The sequence below is a fragment of the Apodemus sylvaticus genome, chromosome 16 (assembly GCF_947179515.1).
Source record: "Apodemus sylvaticus chromosome 16, mApoSyl1.1, whole genome shotgun sequence".
NCBI lineage: Eukaryota > Metazoa > Chordata > Mammalia > Rodentia > Muridae > Apodemus > Apodemus sylvaticus.
The window spans coordinates 30,368,554-30,387,066 of NC_067487.1; the positions used below are offsets into that span (position 1 = coordinate 30,368,554).

The 18,513-nt window shown below is 43.9% G+C and overlaps 1 protein-coding gene across 4 annotated transcripts in view; it reads right to left on the reverse strand.

Moving 5' to 3' along the window:
• Window positions 1-18,513, reverse strand: part of Drosha (drosha ribonuclease III) — a 111,595-nt gene that overhangs the window by 52,612 nt on the left and 40,470 nt on the right. For all 4 annotated transcript variants that reach the window (XM_052159368.1, XM_052159369.1, XM_052159367.1 and 1 more), the window contains 4 exons: window positions 17,018-17,089; window positions 15,405-15,486; window positions 14,363-14,437; window positions 2,156-2,325 (listed from right to left, as the gene is read on the reverse strand). In XM_052159368.1, coding sequence (XP_052015328.1) covers window positions 2,156-2,325; window positions 14,363-14,437; window positions 15,405-15,486; window positions 17,018-17,089 — 399 coding nt within the window. The remainder of the gene's footprint in view (window positions 1-2,155; window positions 2,326-14,362; window positions 14,438-15,404; window positions 15,487-17,017; window positions 17,090-18,513) is intronic.

Below are 18,513 nucleotides of genomic sequence, written 5' to 3' on the forward strand. Positions count from 1 at the left end.
GAGCTTAGGGCCAGCCTGGGCTCACAGAGCTTAGGGCCAGCCTGGGCTCACAGAGCTTAGGGCCAGCCTGGGCTCACAGAGCTTAGGGCCAGCCTGGGCTCACAGAGCTTAAGGCCATCCTGGGCTCATAAAACCTTGATTCAAATACCAAAGTTAATTTTTAAAAATAAAAAAAAAAACATCTCTAAATTATGAGGATGGTGAGGTGGGAAATGAAGTAAGTTCTAGACTTTGGCGATAGCCTACAAATCTATCAGTGCCTCTCTCTGTAAGAATTTAAAGCCTTTTTACTAATGACCAAAGCGTTCTCAGGCGGAGGCAAAACTGTCAGGGAGGAACATTAATTATTTTGAGTCTGCAGCAAGAAAGTATTTAATGTGACCATAATGGCGGGGAAAACTCAATAAATTTCCCAATGTCCTTACCACTAGGCAATCTTTCAACCGTGTCCTGTACAGGACGGAATGCAGTGTCATGCCCACTGTGCCCTGGAGCACATACATGTCTGCAGAATACGGAGCGAAAAGCCACTTCTGTGACAGAAAACTATTTTGCGTAAACAGTAAAACATAGCTGACTTCTTCATCACATCCCTAAGACAAATACCTGTGCTGCCTTTCCTAATCTATTTCTGATCGTTTTCCAGCAGAAGCCTTTGATCCTCAGAGTCTGGTTTCTTTCACTATCTATAAAACGAGCCGTCCACCATCTCAAAGATGAGCATTAGCGACGCCAATGACCAGGACTTCGTTTCTGTCTTTACTACGGCATTTACGGCACATTCATCTCTGCTAGAACTGGAGGTTTCGGTGTGTGGGCCGAGGACTGAACGTCTGTCACAGGCTGATCGCATCACGGACAAACTGCTAGCTGTGGCTTACCCACCGGCTCATCGGTACACTGGCAGCACTACGGCTGGGCGACAGGTAAGTGTCCACACCGGCGCATCAGCACAAGCCAGGAGGGATCAGAAGCTCCTGGGACTGCTTCAACACTGTAACTTCCTGGGCCCACTGTCTACAACAATGGGATGAATCCTCAAGAGGCTTCTTAGCCTCTTTCAAATGACTTCTGACTGGCTATCGGATTTCAGGAAAACTGAACCATGCCAGGGAACCAAGCCAGGGTGACACGTCCCAAAGACACTACTACAGAGCATGACAAATCCATCTCCTACCACCAGCCACTTTCTGACTTAGCTCTCAAGTGGCCAGAAGAAATGAAAATATAAGCACCTGTTTAGAGGGGACAATTCATGGCCATACACTGGGCTCTTATATTTTTTTAAAAAAATACTTTATGAATTTTGTGGTGTTTAACAGTATAGCAGCAATAAATTATTTTACCTTTCTAGTTTTGAACATAGTTTTGGATATGTACTGATTAAAAAATACCTATATGACAAGTGATCAATAACAAAAATAAATACGATAGAATAAAATCAAAAAATGGGTAATAACAATTTATGTAACAAAAAATAAGAATTGGGAATAATTTAAAATATAAATTTTCACTAGAAACTAAAATAAATATAAAACTAGGCAAAAAACCAATCTCCTCCAGTACCAAAGTGGCAAAGGTTTTTTGTTTTAAAACTAGTACAAAAGAAAGTGTATTCTCATATGACTTACAGTCCTCACGGGGAGAAGTCTGCTGAGTACATCAAAAGTCTTAAAGGTGTGTGTGTGTGTGTGTGTGTGTGTGTGTGTGTATTAGCACCATACACACACATACACACACACACACACACACACACATCTTCAGGCAGATGAACAAAAATACACCCAAATTGTAGTGTTTTTTTTCTTATTCACTATGTATTAAAGAACACTTACCCAAAGGACAAGAAGCTAGAGTACTCAAAACATGTTACATGCCGCTACTGCAAACATGTTACTTGCCGCTACTGCTAACATGTTACATGCCGCTACTGCTAACATGTTACATGCCACTACTGCTAACATGTTACATGCTGCTACTGCTAACATGTTACATGCTGCTACTGCTAACATATTACATGCTGCTACTGCTAACATATTACATGCTGCTACTGCTAACATGTTACATGCCGCTACTGCTAACATGTTACATGCTGCTACTGTTTGTGTGAAACATCCAGACAAGGGAAGGAGGCTGCGCATGCGCCAGGACTCACCGTCCCAGGGTTGGTCACGATCATGCCTTTGCACTCTTCCGCATACTTCTGCCACTCAAGCTCCTCCCACTGCAGCATATTGGCGATCTCCTCCTCGGGTACCAAAGCTTTGCTGCACCGGAGCAGGTAGAGGAGAATCTGGTGCATTGACAGCACTTCTTTGCCTCCATCTTGGGTGAGAATTTGGAAAAGAAAGTTAATCACTTAACAGCAAAGCATCAACTCACTACAGTGAAACAAGACAATGGCTGTAGAAGATATATAAAGAAGTAATTTAAAATTTACACCGCTCAGCCAGGTGCCGAAATACTACGAACACCATTTGTCTCACTGATGAACGGTACTCATAAACCATCTCACTTACTAAAATGGGAGCAACAACATCATGAATGATAAAGGCTTTATTTGTGAGGTATGAATACAAGAAAGGGTGTTTGCCTAAATAAATTTAAAGTAACCTCGCGTAAGAAACCACAGTTTATAATAAACAGAATCGTGTTATGTCTAAATATTTTATCGTTCTTTCTAGAGTAACAGATGAAAGCTTTTCAGAAGTGATGTTCCTGTCTTAGGGAAAGTCTAAGCTTTATGAGATATTTATAGATGTTTTCAATAAGACATTGTTGCATTATGATCTAATTTGGAGGTGCTAATGTGCTGCACCTGCCACGCTGATCGGAGCTGAAGGGCCCGTAACGACATTATAGAAGATCGTTGCAGAGCTAGTACAGGGATAAAACACCAACTGTCTGAGATTTACCAGTGCGGTGGTCTGAAAACCACAAAAGGCACAATTAAAAGGCAGCCCAGAAAAGGACAGTACTTTATAAAGCAAAGACATGAGACTCATGTGTGCCAAGACGGAGGCTGCAGGTCTCTGCCTGCTCTTGGGATTGATTCCGCTTCAAGACTGACCCGGCAACAGACCTTGTACCGCTTTTCTCCACTACCTCCACCCAAAAGGACGAGCGCCCTCCTGGGGACTCAGAAAGACTTTTTCAGAGATCACGACCCTCCTCTCAAAGGATAGCTAAGGTACAAGCGAAGCACTGAGTGGCCAAAAGGAGCAGGAAGGCCCGCCCCCGTGGGTCAAAGGAACTGCTGGCACGGCGGAATCTCGTGGAAAACACAGTTGTGGCCAGTTGAGAACCTTGGTGGTCAGCGTATTTGAAAGAAAGAATAAAAACCAAACTATCTCAGATGTTGCTCCGAGGCTGAACACTACCACGTCCAGACCACATATATGTGGCTATCCGATTCTCCTCACAAACACTCATTTAGTTAGTGCCCACTGCACACCTGTTATCAGACAGGTGCCTTTCCAGAGGTGCTAGGACTCCTCCCAGTGATCCAAACAGCTAAGTCCTCTAACCTCCTAACCCTTACACCCCAGTGGAAAGGAACAGGTATTTAGAAGCAACTCTAATAGTTCAGGTCAAAAAGAATCTACCTGGGAAAGGAAACGAAGGACAGTCAAGGACACAGGCACGATGCACATGCCTGTCGCCTCAGGTCTCAGGAGACTAAGGCAAGGTGACTGAATTAAGGCCAGCTTGGGCTACAAAGCAACACTTGGTAAAAAAAAAAAAAAATTATCTTAAGATAGTTTAGTCAGAGAAGGCATCTTTGAAGATATATATATAAAATAAAAAAGGTGACGATACATTCAGAGATAGAGGTGTTCTCTAGCATGGGGAATGTTCTAGCTTGATCCCTCAGCCGTGAAAGAAATAAAAGGGGCCCACCCACCATGCAGCGACCGGGGTGCCCCAACTTACACTCTGACAGGAGCAACTTAGGGGACAGAGGGTTTATTTTAGCTCACAGTTCCACAGGTTACATGTCATCTTGGGAAAGCCACGGCTGCAGGAACTTAAACTGGCTAGACACACCAGAGCAATGGAGCAGAGGGAGAAGGAACTGCTCGCAGGCTTGCCCTCAGCCAATGGTCTTTTTTATACAGTCCAGGACACAGGACAGGTGTCACCAACTCCCCACCCCCACCCCAAGAATTAACATAATCAAGACAATCACAGAGACATGCCCCCTAGCCAATCTGAAGTTCACAACCTCTCATTATAATTCTTTATCCATGTAAAGTTGACAAAACTACCCAAGGCCAGGCTGTGGTGGCGCATGCCTTTAATCCCAGCACTTGCGAGGCAGAGACAGGCAGATTTCCGAGTTTGAGGCCAGCCTGGTCTACAGAGTGAGTTCCAGGACAGCCAAGGGCTACACAGAGAAACCCTGTCTCAAAAACAAAACAAACAAACAAAAAACCTACCTACCACAAAGGGGGAAAAGCCTCTCAGTAGAGTGCCCCAGGAACTAAGCACAGGAATTAAACAGGAAAGGAGGAGAGGCGCGGCAGGAGGGTGGCAAAGCTTGCAGGTTGATAGCGCTCACTATGAGCTTGGTATTTTATTTTTAACCATTAGGTGCCAGACTCTGTGCTTGGTCCCATGTCTCAGACAAGCCCACTGATTCAATTTGGGGGCGAGCATGATCACAATAGCAGGTCCTGCAGAAGATGAGGCCTGCCTTCCTGCTGCTTCTCTCTGCCTCTGCATCTCACCTGCAAGGATGCTGCCTTCGCACTTCTAGGAAGTGAGAAAAAGGCCAGGTCCCGCCGGCACTACACGCCTGGACTCTAGATCTTCAGATGCAGAGGAGAGGATCTTTGCAACTTTGAGGCCACTCTGAGCTAATCTGCTAAGCTCCTCCATGATCTACAGAGCAAGACCCAGTTTCAAAAAAGACAACCCGACTGACACACACACACACACACAGAGAGAGATAGAGAGAGAGAGAGAGAGAAAGAGAGAGAGAGAGAGAGAGAGAACAATGCCGACATGTTTATCTCTCATCTTCCAATGAGTCTGAAGAAACAGGCAGACAAGAAACACCAAAGCGAGTGTGTGACTCTACATGTCTACATGTACGCTTCATGTGCTTACATACACAAGAGCAGGAATGCAGGGACCTGGAGGGGGAACTCTGAAGGGGTAACCACCACACTGACTCAGCAGGAACCAAGGGAAGAGCTCACTAGGAGGAAGACCTGTGGGGTTACTAGGATGCACTCCCTTCTAAGACAGCGGAAGGGGTGGACTGCTGTCTGCCTTAGGATCTGGACAAGTCTTCATATCTTTATGAGGGGAGGAGAACAGCATAGGGATGGGAGCGAATATAAACAATATAAACAGAGGCAGCTATAAACAGCAGCGGAAATACTTAAGTCTACACACCATCTGTCTCTTAAAAACCTCCCTAGGCTAAATGAGCGAGTGGTATACATATGCCCCTATTTAGGAGGGGAATATCTGCAAGATAAAAACAAGACTGATAGCTGGGTGTGGGTGACGCACAAGTTTAATCCCAGCACTTGGGAGGCAGAAGCAGGAGAATTTCTGAGTTCAAGGCCAGCCTGGTCTACAGAGTGAGTTCCAGGACAGCCAGGGCTATACAGAGAAACCCTGTCTCGGAAAAAAAAAAAAAACCAAATCCAAAAAAAAACCAAACAAACAAACAAAAAAACCAAGGCCGAAATACAAAATACTTATCAAGCCCACTACAGTCTCCAGTTTGGGTTGGGAGCAACCCGGCTTGAGGAGAAGTGCGTCAGATAGCAGCATAGAAACCGGACATAATTAAACAAGTCCACACAAAATATCCATCAGGAGCAAAGCGCTGCTGCTAAGAGACGATAAATCCATGCTAAAGTCTGCTGACTAATTCACAAGGCAGTGACAAAGAGATTCACAACTGTGAAAGTAGAAACCCAGGAGAGACAAGCTGAGACGAAAGGACATCCAGGAAGGGGCTGAGGCTCCGCTCCGTCTTTGGTACCCGGATGCAATCTTCATGCAAGTCTCAGAAGAGGCAGACCGTACCAGAGAGTCCTGTACCAGCCCCCGGGACGCAAGCTGTAGCCCCCACACCCCGCCTAGCGAAGAGACTGGGCAGCGAAGAGCCCTGGACTGGCTTTCGGAAGAGGATTAATCATGTGACCCCCTGGCCCTCACCCGGCCGCCAGCTCACCAATGCTAATGAATTGGCTCTTTTGCATTGGTCTGTTCTGCTACATGTTTATGTTGGCGATTTATGGAATTATGTCACTGAAGGCAACACAGTAATTTTTTTTTCTTGCTGGCTAGAATAAATAGGGCGCAATACAAACGAGAAATTAAGAGCGGGTAAGCTAAGGTTAGCAGGAATTCGGCCAGATCTGGACTTGGAACCGTGACAACAGCTCGTTATTCGAGAAGAAGTAGAGTTTGTGTTTCAGGGAATGAATCTGGACAGTCATTAATGAACTGACAGACTTTATAAACTGTTTCTTAGGGACCCGGCTCCCTCGGTTTATATTGCTTGGTTATTTATATGGCTATATGGGAGAGAGGGACAATTTGTTAGGAAATCTGTGTTAAATATATGACTGCTCCAACAAGTATTTGTCAATTATCTAATAAACACTCAATTCCCCTCTCTTTGCACTAGCATTAACTCTAGACTACATCTTGCACATAATCCCACCATCTCTTGGAATGATCTTATTCCCTAAAGTTGGTATTCACAACAAGTATTTCTTAATTTCAAACTATAAAGCTGTATTAGGAATTGGAGATGGCTCGGCAGCTGGGTAGCACCACACCCCTTCCACTCTCTTAGACTGGAGAGCAGCCTTGTAACCCCACAGTTCTGGATAAACTCAGCACACCTCAGAGTGGATAAGCCAAATATGAGTGAGCTCCTCCCTTGGTTCCTGGTGAACCTCATCAGTGAGGCAGTGAGTGCGCAAGAGTCCCAGGTCTCCCTCATTCCTGCGGCTCTGTAGGTAGGCACGGACAGGTCCACCCAGTGGCTTTCTTAATGGGACCTGCATCTAGGTCCCGGCACCCATATGTCGGTAACTAATCCCAGGTCAAGAAGATTCAATGTCTTCATCCGGCCTCCAAGGCCACCAAGCATGCACACAGATGCAGCAAAACACTCATACACATATAATTTTTAAGTCCCCCACCCCCACTACCCTTGCTCCCTAGAAATGCTGAAATGCCCTCTATCCCCGTGGCCTCCTGCTGGTCATACGGGACAACTGCTGGTCCAGATAAGGCAATTGCCTAGATTTATTTGCCAGACAGTGGATCTGCAAACTACCTCAGGATTTCCCAGCTCACTCCAATGACGATGTGGGTTCTCCTCTGCATTTACCTCCTGTCCCCATCAGTTATAGTTAGAAGAAAATCTTAACCTGGGTGGAGCTCCTCCCAGTTCTTTTGCAAACCAGAGGGGAGAACAGGTCAAGAGAGGAACAAATGCAAGGAGATTCCTAGAATGTAAATGCAGCAACGGCTCTACCACCTGACTGTGAACTGGCCCGCACCAAACAACATCTGGTTGACACTATCAAGCAGGGGTTTGTACATGTCTGTGAGGCAACCGAGACGGACGGATGTCTTCAAATTGGAAAAACAGAGAAAACTTCTGATGAATGACAAAATTCTAATATTCAATCTAGTATTATAACACACTGATATTAACAGACAGCAAGCCAGGGAAGCAAAGGTTGAGGTGTGGCGGGGCATGGGGAGGGCTTGTAAGTTTGAGACCAGCCTGGTCTACATAACGAGTTCCATGCTTGCCTGAGGGGAAAAAAAAACAAGTAATAAATGAAAAAAGTTTTACAAAAATCTAAGTAGAATGAAAAGACCACAAAATACTTGAAATATTTACAAACTACCCAGCCTCTCAGAAACTCCAGAAACATATGCATACTAAGAATGGCATTGTTTTCTGTGAATTAGACAGTCGAGACTGTAAAGAATCCATCATAATGTCCTGTCAGCAAGTAATTGTTTTAAAAGAATATTTTCCCAAGAATTCTTGAACAGAGGTACCAATTGGTGTGTACTTTATCAAGAGGTAATCTGGCTCACTTCTTAAAGTGTATATGCTCTGTTAACAAAGCAACACTATTTATAGAATTCTATTTTTAGAAGCTACAAATGCAAATGACAAACTCGGGACTACGGCTGAACTATGCTATAAAATGGGCAAAGCAGGAGAGCCTCAAACTTCATCACCTGAACAACTGTCAAAAAAAGAATATCCATCTACATCACAGAGTCCTCTTCTTTGTTAGCAGTAAAAATGACACAATCAGAGATGACGCACCTAGCCCTCAAGAGACTAGAGACCCCAGGGAGGTTAGAGGTCAGACAGGGTGGGGGGGGGGACATCACCGTGGAGTCAGGGGAGGGGAGGAGGTACAGGATGTGGAACAGTCCTGGACAGGGGTTGGCGGGGTGGGAAGTAAAATATGGAGTGTATAAAAATATTTAATTAAAACAATTTTTAAAAAATGACACAAAACATTTACACAGAAAAATGGCTCAAGTATTTTGGAGTGAAAAGGGCAAGGCATATAGCATGCTTGATATAATCCCATTTGAAGAGCAAAGCAAACTACGCCTCACACAGATTAAAGCGTGAGCAGAGGAGGGTGCTCAGTTTTCAGTGCATACTCTCACACACTGTGTGTGCACACCAGCCGAGGGCAGAGCTCACGCACTGTGTGTGCACACCAGCTGAGGGCAGAGCTCACGCACTATGTGTGCACACCAGCCGAGGACAGAGCTCACGCACTGTGTGTGTGCACACCAGCCGAGGACAGAGCTCACGCACTGTGTGTGTGCACACCAGCCGAGGGCAGAGCTCACGCACTGAGTGTGCACAGCAGCGAGGGCAGAGCTCACGCACTGTGTGTGCACACCAGCCGAGGGCAGAGCTCACGCACTGTGTGTGCACACCAGCCAAGGGCAGAGCTCACGCACTGTGTGTGCACACCAGCCGAGGGCAGAGCTCACGCACTGTGTGTGCACAGCAGCGAGGGCAGAGCTCACACAATGTGTGTGCACACCGGCTGAGGGCAGAGGACAAAGGCACTCCAATTCTGTGAAGAAATGTCTTTAATAAATGGTATGTGGTAATTGATATCTATACTGAAAATAAAGAGGTTTGGCCTATACTTATATAATTTAAAAATCATTAATTTAAAATAAAAGAAGACATGAAAGAAAATTATAATGACAACACAATTGGCAAAAATTTGATCAACAAGATACAAAAGGCTATAGCCATGGGAAAAGGCAAAAATGTAAGCTGGAGCACAGTCTAAAGATTAGGAGTTCCCACAACTCATGAAGAACCACTCAGATTGTGTGGACAGACAACAGCTCACACAGACAGGCAAAGGGACCTGTGCCTATAACCCCAACAACTGAGGAAACTTAAGCAGGACGACTAACAGGGAAACTGAAGCAGAAGGACTCACAAAAGTGAAAGACCAGCCTGGTCTACACAGTGAGTTCTCTGCCAGCCTGGACCACAGTGTGACAACTGTTCTGAATGAGGAAGCGAAGGAGAGGGGGTGCTGGTGAGATGCTTGGCAGACGGAGGCACAGAAGCTGGAAGACCTAAGCTTGGTCCCAGGTCCACAAGGTCGCAGAAGAGAATCAGCTCCTGAGATATACCCCGTAAGTGCGTGTGTGCTGTGGTGCATGCAGATATATGGGAAAAGGAAGACATCGCTCTGAACAACGGGCAGTGAACGAGCACCCACTGGAGCGTGAGTCCACGGGTGGAGGTGTGCACCGCGTCATCAGCCGCTGCGGATGGTGAACTAAGAATCCTATGGGCCGTCTAACACTTGCCAGAAGAGCTACACGGAGGGGAAAAAGAGGACACTGAGGCAGCCTGGCTCTGGGGTGGGAAGAAGTGCAATGCGGGAGGAGGGCCAGACGCTGGGGAGAACGGGAACTTCACACACTACTGCTGGTGAGACAGCTTCTGAGCACTGAACGGAATAGAAAACTTAATACAAAATACCTATATATAGCTCAGAAGACATATAGGCAAAAGACTCAGGTCTTAAGTGAACATATATGTGCTGTTTTAATACACATATATTTCACGTATCTATGAAATCTGACAATATTAAAATGTTCATGGTCAGATAGATTTTTTTTTTTTACCATACCATACAAAATGGCATAGCCAACTTCAGTAACATCAATAATAGCTGTCTCCAAAACATACTGAACTAAAGTGAATATAGAATTCCAGTTTTCATAGTTCACAACAGGTAGACCTGGTACACAGAACTGCAGGTCAGAACAGTGTCTCTAAGAAGGTTCTGGGCAGCGTATGGCGGACCCAGAGCAGCTCCTCGGACACCGGCAGGCTTGATCCAGTATGCAACTCAGAAGACAGCAGGTGCTGGCGAGGAGAAGAGAAAGAGGAACACTCCTCCACTGCTGGTGGGTGTGTAAGATGGTACAACCACTCTGGAAATCAGTCTGGCAGTTCCTCAGAAAACTGGGCATGACAACTTCTGGAGGACCCTGCTATACCACTCCTGGGCATATACCCAGAGGATTCCCTAGCATGCAATAAAAACACATGCTCCACTATGTTCATAGCAGCCTCATTTATAATAACCAGAAGCTGGAAAGAACCCAGATGTTCCCCAATGGAGGAATAGATACAGAAAATGTGGTATATTTACACAATGGCATACTACTCAGCAATTAAAAACAATGAATTCATGAAATTCTTAGGGAAATGGTTGGAACTGGAAAATATTATCCTAAGTGAGGCAACTCATTCACAGAAGAACACACATGGAATGCAATCACTGAGAAGTGAATATTAGCCCAGAAGCTCTGAATACCTAAGACACAGCTCACATATCAAATGATTCCCAAGAAGAAGAAAGGAGAGGGCCCTGGACCTGGAAAGGCTTGATGCAGCAATGTAGGGGAGTACCAGGACAGAGAAGTGGGAGGTGGTGGATTGGGGAGCGGGAGAAGGGAAGAGGACTTATGGGACTTATGGGGAGGGGGGAACCAGGAAAGGGGAAATCATTTGGAATGTAAACAAAGAATATAGAACATTTTTTTAAAAATAAATAAAAATAAAAAAGAAATATACACTTAGGACAAGTGTATTTATTTATCAACTTTGTCACAGTCTGGGTAAAGCTTTATTCTAGAAAAATGAGATACAGCCTGGAGTCCTATCACCCTGAACATACCCAATCAGATGCGCTCTTGGAAGCTAAGCAAGGTTGGATCCAGTCAGAACACAGACGGGAGAGAAAGGAAAGACAAAAAGCCAGATTTGGTGATTCATACCCATAATCTTAAGAGGCTGAGCCAAAGGAATAGGAGTTTGAGGCTAGCCCGGGCTACATAATGATTTATGAGGCAACCTGGGCTACCAAATAAGAATGTTTTTTAAAAATATTTAAGAAATAAATTAAAACTAAGTTTGGGCAGTAATGTTTTAAATAAAATGTTTAATAAAAATGTTTTAAAAGCACCTTTGTGAATAACTAAAACATCAATATTTAAGTAAGTACTATCACTCCGGAAAGATTGCTGAGTGTTTATTTTCCAGTTCAGAATGGCTGCCAACTATCTGTAACTCCATTTCCAAGCGCTTCAATATTCTCTCCTGTGCTCCGTAGGTGCACACATGGTGTGCATACAAATATGGAGGTGCTCACACATACATGTGAAATAACAGTAATTCTTTAAAAAATAAATAAGGTGCTATTATGACCCACTAAATAAGACCAGTAATTATGCATTTATGGAGCCCCCCCCATGAGTGCCAAGAATCACATGACCACTGATCATGCAAAAGGCCGATGATCTAGACTTTGGAGCACACCTGTAACAAGTGTACTGGCAGACAGACATCAAGATGTCAAGTTGGAGACTCTGTCAGAAGAGGAGACAGGAGGGCTGAGGGAGAGTGCGGCCTTTACTCTTGGCCTCAGGGGCAGCTGCTTGGATGGTTTTTACAAAGGAAGAAAAGCATGCAGGGGGAAGAGGAGGGGAGGGAGGCCTGCCTGGCCTCTGTTAAAGAGCTACAGTGTCTTTTCACGGCAACATAAACTGCAGTGGTGCCTCTGATAAGAAATTTGGCAGCACCATAGAACTATAGAACAGAATGCTTAAAAATATCCATCTGCTCAATGAATTATTTAAAAATAGGATGTAAGACTAATGTGGTAACTGTACTTTTAAAAAACCTCATGCATAGAAACATATGGAAATATATATCAGATGTGTCTTTTAATTCACTTCTTTAAATGATCTTTAATGAAGCAACACTGTGAAAAACATTATCAACCATGTGTCCCCCTCCCCTCAGAAGAATGCTATACAATGGGCACTGTTCTGTAGCCTTTGGAGTTTTTAAAATATGTATATTTTCAGAGGCAGGTTTAAAACAAAAGCAAGTCCTGTTTAAAAATAAAGCAATAGACCTTTTCATTTATGACAACCTAAACGTTATCCTATAGTTATAAGAAGCGTTTTGTACACTGAAATCCCATAAAATAAGATTTTTCTATATGACGGTTTTAAACCTGCCTACTTTCTTCGAGATTTGTTTGGTCATAAACTGCCGAGAGGCAGAGAGGTACAAGGGAGCAGGCTCTCCAGCAATGTCTCTCCTAACACTATTTTCTAAGATGCTCGTTGTTGAAGCCCCATTATGAAATCAAAGATGCATTCACTTGAAACGAAACCAGAAGCGACACGGAAAAAGCTTCTGAATGCATCTCCTAAATGAAATCAACAATAACAATAATATTAAAAACACAAGCAATGCTCTCCTAACAAAAATAAGCCAGTGTGACAGCCTAGATAAAGAATGTCCCGTAGTCAAACTCTCCAGGGAACTGGGGGACAAATAAAAGCAACTGAGGAACCGAAGAGGCGGAATAAAGAAGCCAAAGCCCAGGTGGAGAGAAGATCGCGGGCCCCAGCTCAGGAGTGTGTGGCCACTTCTGCAGAGGCTGGCCCTGCCGTCGGCCACGTCAACGCACTGGACAGGGAGGACAGCATCGGACACTGAAGCAAAGCCTGCTCTGAACAGACTAAGAACACTTGAGGAAGCCAGCATGCCAGGTTCCTAGGAAGCTTCTCGAGCATGGAGAAGACAGGAAGGTACCTCAGCACAAGACGCAGGACAGAAGTGTGACGGCAGGGCTGGATTTTGTGTAGGCCAAAGGGAAAGCAGCAGCTCTTTCCCGCCTCTGTCTTCAAAGTGGTCCAAACACCAGAAAAGGCTGGAAAGATGGGGGGTAGGGGGTATGACAGTATGGGGACTGAAGTGCCAGAAAGATCCACGTGAGAGAACTTAGTGAAGAAAGCAAGAGAACTTAATGAAGAACTTATGAAGAACTTAGTGAAAGGGTGGCCATGCACACAAGAAGGGATGGAGTCCACTGAGACAGGAGGGAAAGGGAAGAAGACAGATGATGTCATCCCCAGGTGAGATGCTAGATCTTGATTCTGGGACAAATTCATTTAGAGTGATGGTGTGGGCCAAGGTTTTACCCAAGGACTCGGTGGCTGAATTATAGCAGTTGTTCGAGGAGAAAAAGGAAAAACGTGATCTAGCTCAGGGGAGAACGTGAGAGGCGTTCACTAGCTGGAAGCCACACTTTGTGAGAGTGGGCAGCGGTGCACTGAACAGAGCAGGTCACTGCAGGGTCAGAGGAAGAGACTGGGAGCCAGAAGACTCCAGAGAAAGACTGCAAAGAAGGCTTCCAAAGATTTCATTTACAACTCAGTTGTTAATGATACTAATATTGACATATCTTACAAGTATACTCTTGAAAAAAATCAGAAACACTAAATTACTCATTGGCTTATTATGTTAATTTAATGGGAGAACAAATTTTTATATATCCTTTTTCATTGCAAAATAATTAAAAGCATATCTACCAAAATAGAAAATAATCACCTATAATCCTCTCACCAAGATATAACTATTATTGTAGTAATTTTAGCATAGCTATAATTATACATTTTTACTAATTGTTTTCCAATTGACCATATGTAGTATTGAGCAACATGCATTCTTCCACATAACACTTACATGACAATTTACTAAGTACCCTTTCAAAATGTGTAAACCATCTATCGCCCAGCAGATGGAGGGCCTCTGATAAATTATGAAAGGTATAAATCAGCATGTAAAGGTTTACATTTCCAAGTTCAACCTGAGAAGTAGATAATTAACAGCATCCAACGTGGAGAAGCCATCCCTAAAGACTGAGAGGAGAACAGCAGGGTTGTTTTCAGACACAGTCACACCAGGTCACTGACAAGCCAAAAGATTTACCTGGAAGAAATCTTACGAAACGTGGCATGAAATGAAACCTCGGACAGCAGGGAGGGCTGTCTTCAAACAAAGGACCTAAAGCACACAGGGGGAAAGAAAGAAAAGAGAAATCAGACCGCCACAGAAAGCACACACTGCAACTTCATTCCCAAGATTTATGGTAACCACAAACCCCAGCAGCAGAAGCAGGGACATAAACAGGACCACTTCCCCCACTCTGCCTCAACAGTGCAATCACTCATCACAACTGCCTCAGGTGCCAGCCAGGGCAGCCATGAGAGGCCTACAGCGACTCACAGGGAAAATGAAAGCCAAGGAGTCAATGCATACACACACACACACACACACACACACACACACACACACACATACACACAAATCACTTTGTAAAAAAATATCAGCATCTTTGTCAGAACTGAAGCACAGCATTGCATGATGCGCCCGTATGTTAATTCCGTCAGTTTTCAATCAATACACTAAAAACGAAACGATGCTGCGAGTTCCGGAAGTCATTAACCAGTGCACTTGGGTTTTAAAAGCCCTTCACTCATTTCATTTAAAAACTACCTTCAAAAAGTCTTCCTTCGATATACAAGTTTAAAAATAAGCAAATTTAAAAAATCTGCTGGAACTCGGGCACCTGCAAGACTACGTGTTTTCTCTGCATTTGCATGTAAGTTTTAATGACTAATTGTTTCTCCAACTTAATAAACTGTTATGTTACAAAGTGGATTACAGTGATGGGCACTACATTTAAAATATTAATTACCGAGATGCATTCCCCAATATACATAAATCAAGCTAGTTCTATCAGTAACGAGAAGCATTCTTGGCTACCAACAGGCACTGACCAACTGCAGGGGGGCAGTGGTAGCCACCCATTCATGTGGAAAGGCAGTAAGCATTCCTACAGATAACACGCTTTACTTACATATTTACAGAATAAAACTTCAACTATGCCCCGCCGTGTCACCAGAGTTTTTATATACACTGTGATTTGCATCTTAGAAGAATGTCTCTTTTCGTCAGCCCTAACATTTACCTTTAAGATTCCAGTCATATAATTCCAAAATATCTCTGAATAGGAACAATGAAAACAGTTCAAGTCCTTTCACACAAAAATTCTGAAAAATAAGTCAAAATCAAATTACTATAGATCTGCAAATATACATTAACTTGTCCTAGCCAAGTAACTCAAAACTGTTTGTGGCAACCACACCAAGAGCTTTCCCTACACGGCTTGGCCACTGTCCAAAAATGGCTTGCCAATCTCAAACAGAAATGAAGAAGACAATATTGCCATTAGGATTTCTATAAAAATGTCAATTCAGCCCTTTTTAGTGTACAAATAAATTATCCCAGACTTAAAAGTTTTACTTCTATCATCCTTTTCTAATCTAGTTGTAAAATGTGTAAGAATCACCTGGGACCATTCTGCATGAGGTTACATGCACAACTGCAAACTGACTAGGTTGTCCCCACTCCCACCCCTCCCTACCCCACAACCCGGAACACTGTTGCCAAGTTACCAAAAAGCAGAAGTCCTCTGTATCACAAGGCTTCAAACTCTTAACAGAGGCTAAGGGCTAAGAAAAACTGCCGAATTCTACCGAAATTCCTCCTGTAGACAAGCTGGGCAGATGACATATTTCCACGTAACTTTGGTCTCCTAAGTCTTCTGCCTACTTGTTTGGCCCAGGGTTCATAAATCACCCTGCCTGAGATCACATCAGAAGTCATCAAGTTTTACAACACTAAGCAAGGGCTCATGACCTCAGAACCAAACAGAAGCAAAACAAAAGTAAAAACTTAACAATCCCTACCCACAGATGGAAGGGTCAGCCCTTGCTCTTTGCCGCTATTTAAATGCAGGTAGAAGGGCCAGGACTCGGTGACTCAGCATGCACCTCAGGCCATCGGGCCCTCCCCAGTGCTCCCTGCCCTTCCATGACAGTGCTCCCCGGTTAACCAGACTGCAGGAGCCAAAGGCTCCAGAAATCATCCCCAGCGCATCAAGTACACAAGCTTGCTTGCTGTCTTGTAATTTCTTAGCGTGATTTGTTGACAACACTAAATTCCACACCAGGCAATGAATCATTCTGAGATTCACATTAATCTTACTTTGGAATTTAAAATCCCTTGCATATATTTAGATAAATCTGCTGTTTAGCATCTGCAATGAAAAACAATTAGGCAAAAAAAAAAAAAAAAAAAAAAAAGGAAATATATGGGAAGAGAAATGAGCCAAGCGCAGATCTTGTCACTAGAGATAATGAGCAAGATTATTCTGACAGCCCTCGGATTCAGTGTCACTGTCCCAGCCCTCTGTGGCACTGGCCAGTACCCACACTCTGTCCCCTAAAGCAAAACTGAGAACAGATGGAGAGTGACTATCAGCAGAGGCTGCACGAGCAGACACGGGTTCAGAAATAGGTCAACGAGTGTAAATTTTTGAGCTGTGGCTCAGAGCTGTACCACAGTGACCCTTCCAACAGGGAACACGGTACTTTAGGGGACTCAAGTGGCCAAAAAGCTGGAGCAGACCAACTTCAGTTATGGTTTGGTTTCGTTGTTGCTGTTTTTCTTTTTTAAGAGAGAGAGATTATAGAAGCAGAGTGCACATGGTCAGCTGTTAGGCGCCCCTCCCCCTCTCACCTCAGGCATCATCTCTTCAATAAAGTGAATCGTGTAGTCTATGTTGAATCGAATTACTTTACACAGTGGGATCTGCAAGAAGAAGAGCTGTTGAGTCCCCAGTATTTCTCTGCAGGCGACACAATGCAGGGTTCGCTGTCGGACCCAGGGCCAGGAGCCAAATCTGGTTTTACCTTCGCTTAACCTGGAACAACTTTGGCAAGGCCTTCAATCACAGCCTCTGCTTTCTGTTTTGGTTTGTCTGTTTGTTTGTTTGTTTCTTCTGTTTTCTGTTTCTTGAGATAAGGTCTCACTCTTTGACCTTGCTGGTCTAGACCTCCGGTGTAGACAGAGAAATTTGCAAGCCCCTGACTGCCTCCTGAATGCTGGGGTTAAGGCAATCAGCGTCCTAGGCCCAAACTACTCCATTCTAATGGCAAAGCCCTAGCTCTGACCAACCTTCTACGAGACGGGGAGGAGTATCGGTGCTTCACTAAAGTGATCAATAAAGCAATGTAAACTTGACAAGAACATACTAGAGCCGAACATGCTACCTCTAGAAAAAAAATTAGAAAACTAATCATGTACTGATTTTACCTTAATTCCTCACACTGCTCACGAATGGCAGCGCCACAGTTTATCAGTTACGTTCATTTAGTTCCTTCATCAGTTCACAGTGCACGTCTGTCAGCACAACCAACAAGTATAAAAAATAAGAGGGAGCGTTCCCGGGGCTAGGAACCAGTCTAACTCTTGACTGCTTACTCACGGAACTGTCACAGGTGCCCTTAAAGATAGGTTTGGCGCTTACATACTTGGAAAGAGAAAAAAAAAAATAACAAAGATGGGGAACCATCAGGTGCCTTGCCTACAGGAACAGGTGGCGGGTAAAGTACCCAACTCTTACCTACCCAAATACAGACCATGTGAGGCATTGTAGAGTCGGATGAACTAACCCACAGCTGTCTCCTCCTCCCAGCGTACCATCAAACACTAGCCTAGTATCTAGACACAAGAGGATCCCATAAATAGATTTCTCAATGAACAGAAGAAAGGGGAAAAGGATGGAAGAGGTTATGGAACTGGCTAGCTGGGCACAATAATTGAAACCAGAGGCCCTGTGGATGTGTTACACAGTCTTTCTGGTTTAGCAATCTCTCCATGAAACAATGTAATCACTTTTACAAACCACAGCTGTCAGAAAGAAACAAACTTTAATTCTCTCAGCAAAAGGGATAGAAAGAATATAGAAAAAAAACAGTCTTACAATGCCATCTACTGGGAAGAAATTTTAGCTGTTAGACATTCTTTTTTTTTTTTAAATATAGTGATTGCTGTCTTTAACTTTTGTTATAATGAACTTGAATATGGGATTTATTTTCAACCTTCTGTATTCATAATGTCATCAGTCCTCAGCTAACCAATGCAACATACTTAATACACTATTGTTTTTCCAACCAACTTTAACCCCCTAGACATTTAAAATACTTGAGAGTTACAAATTTGTACATGAATTA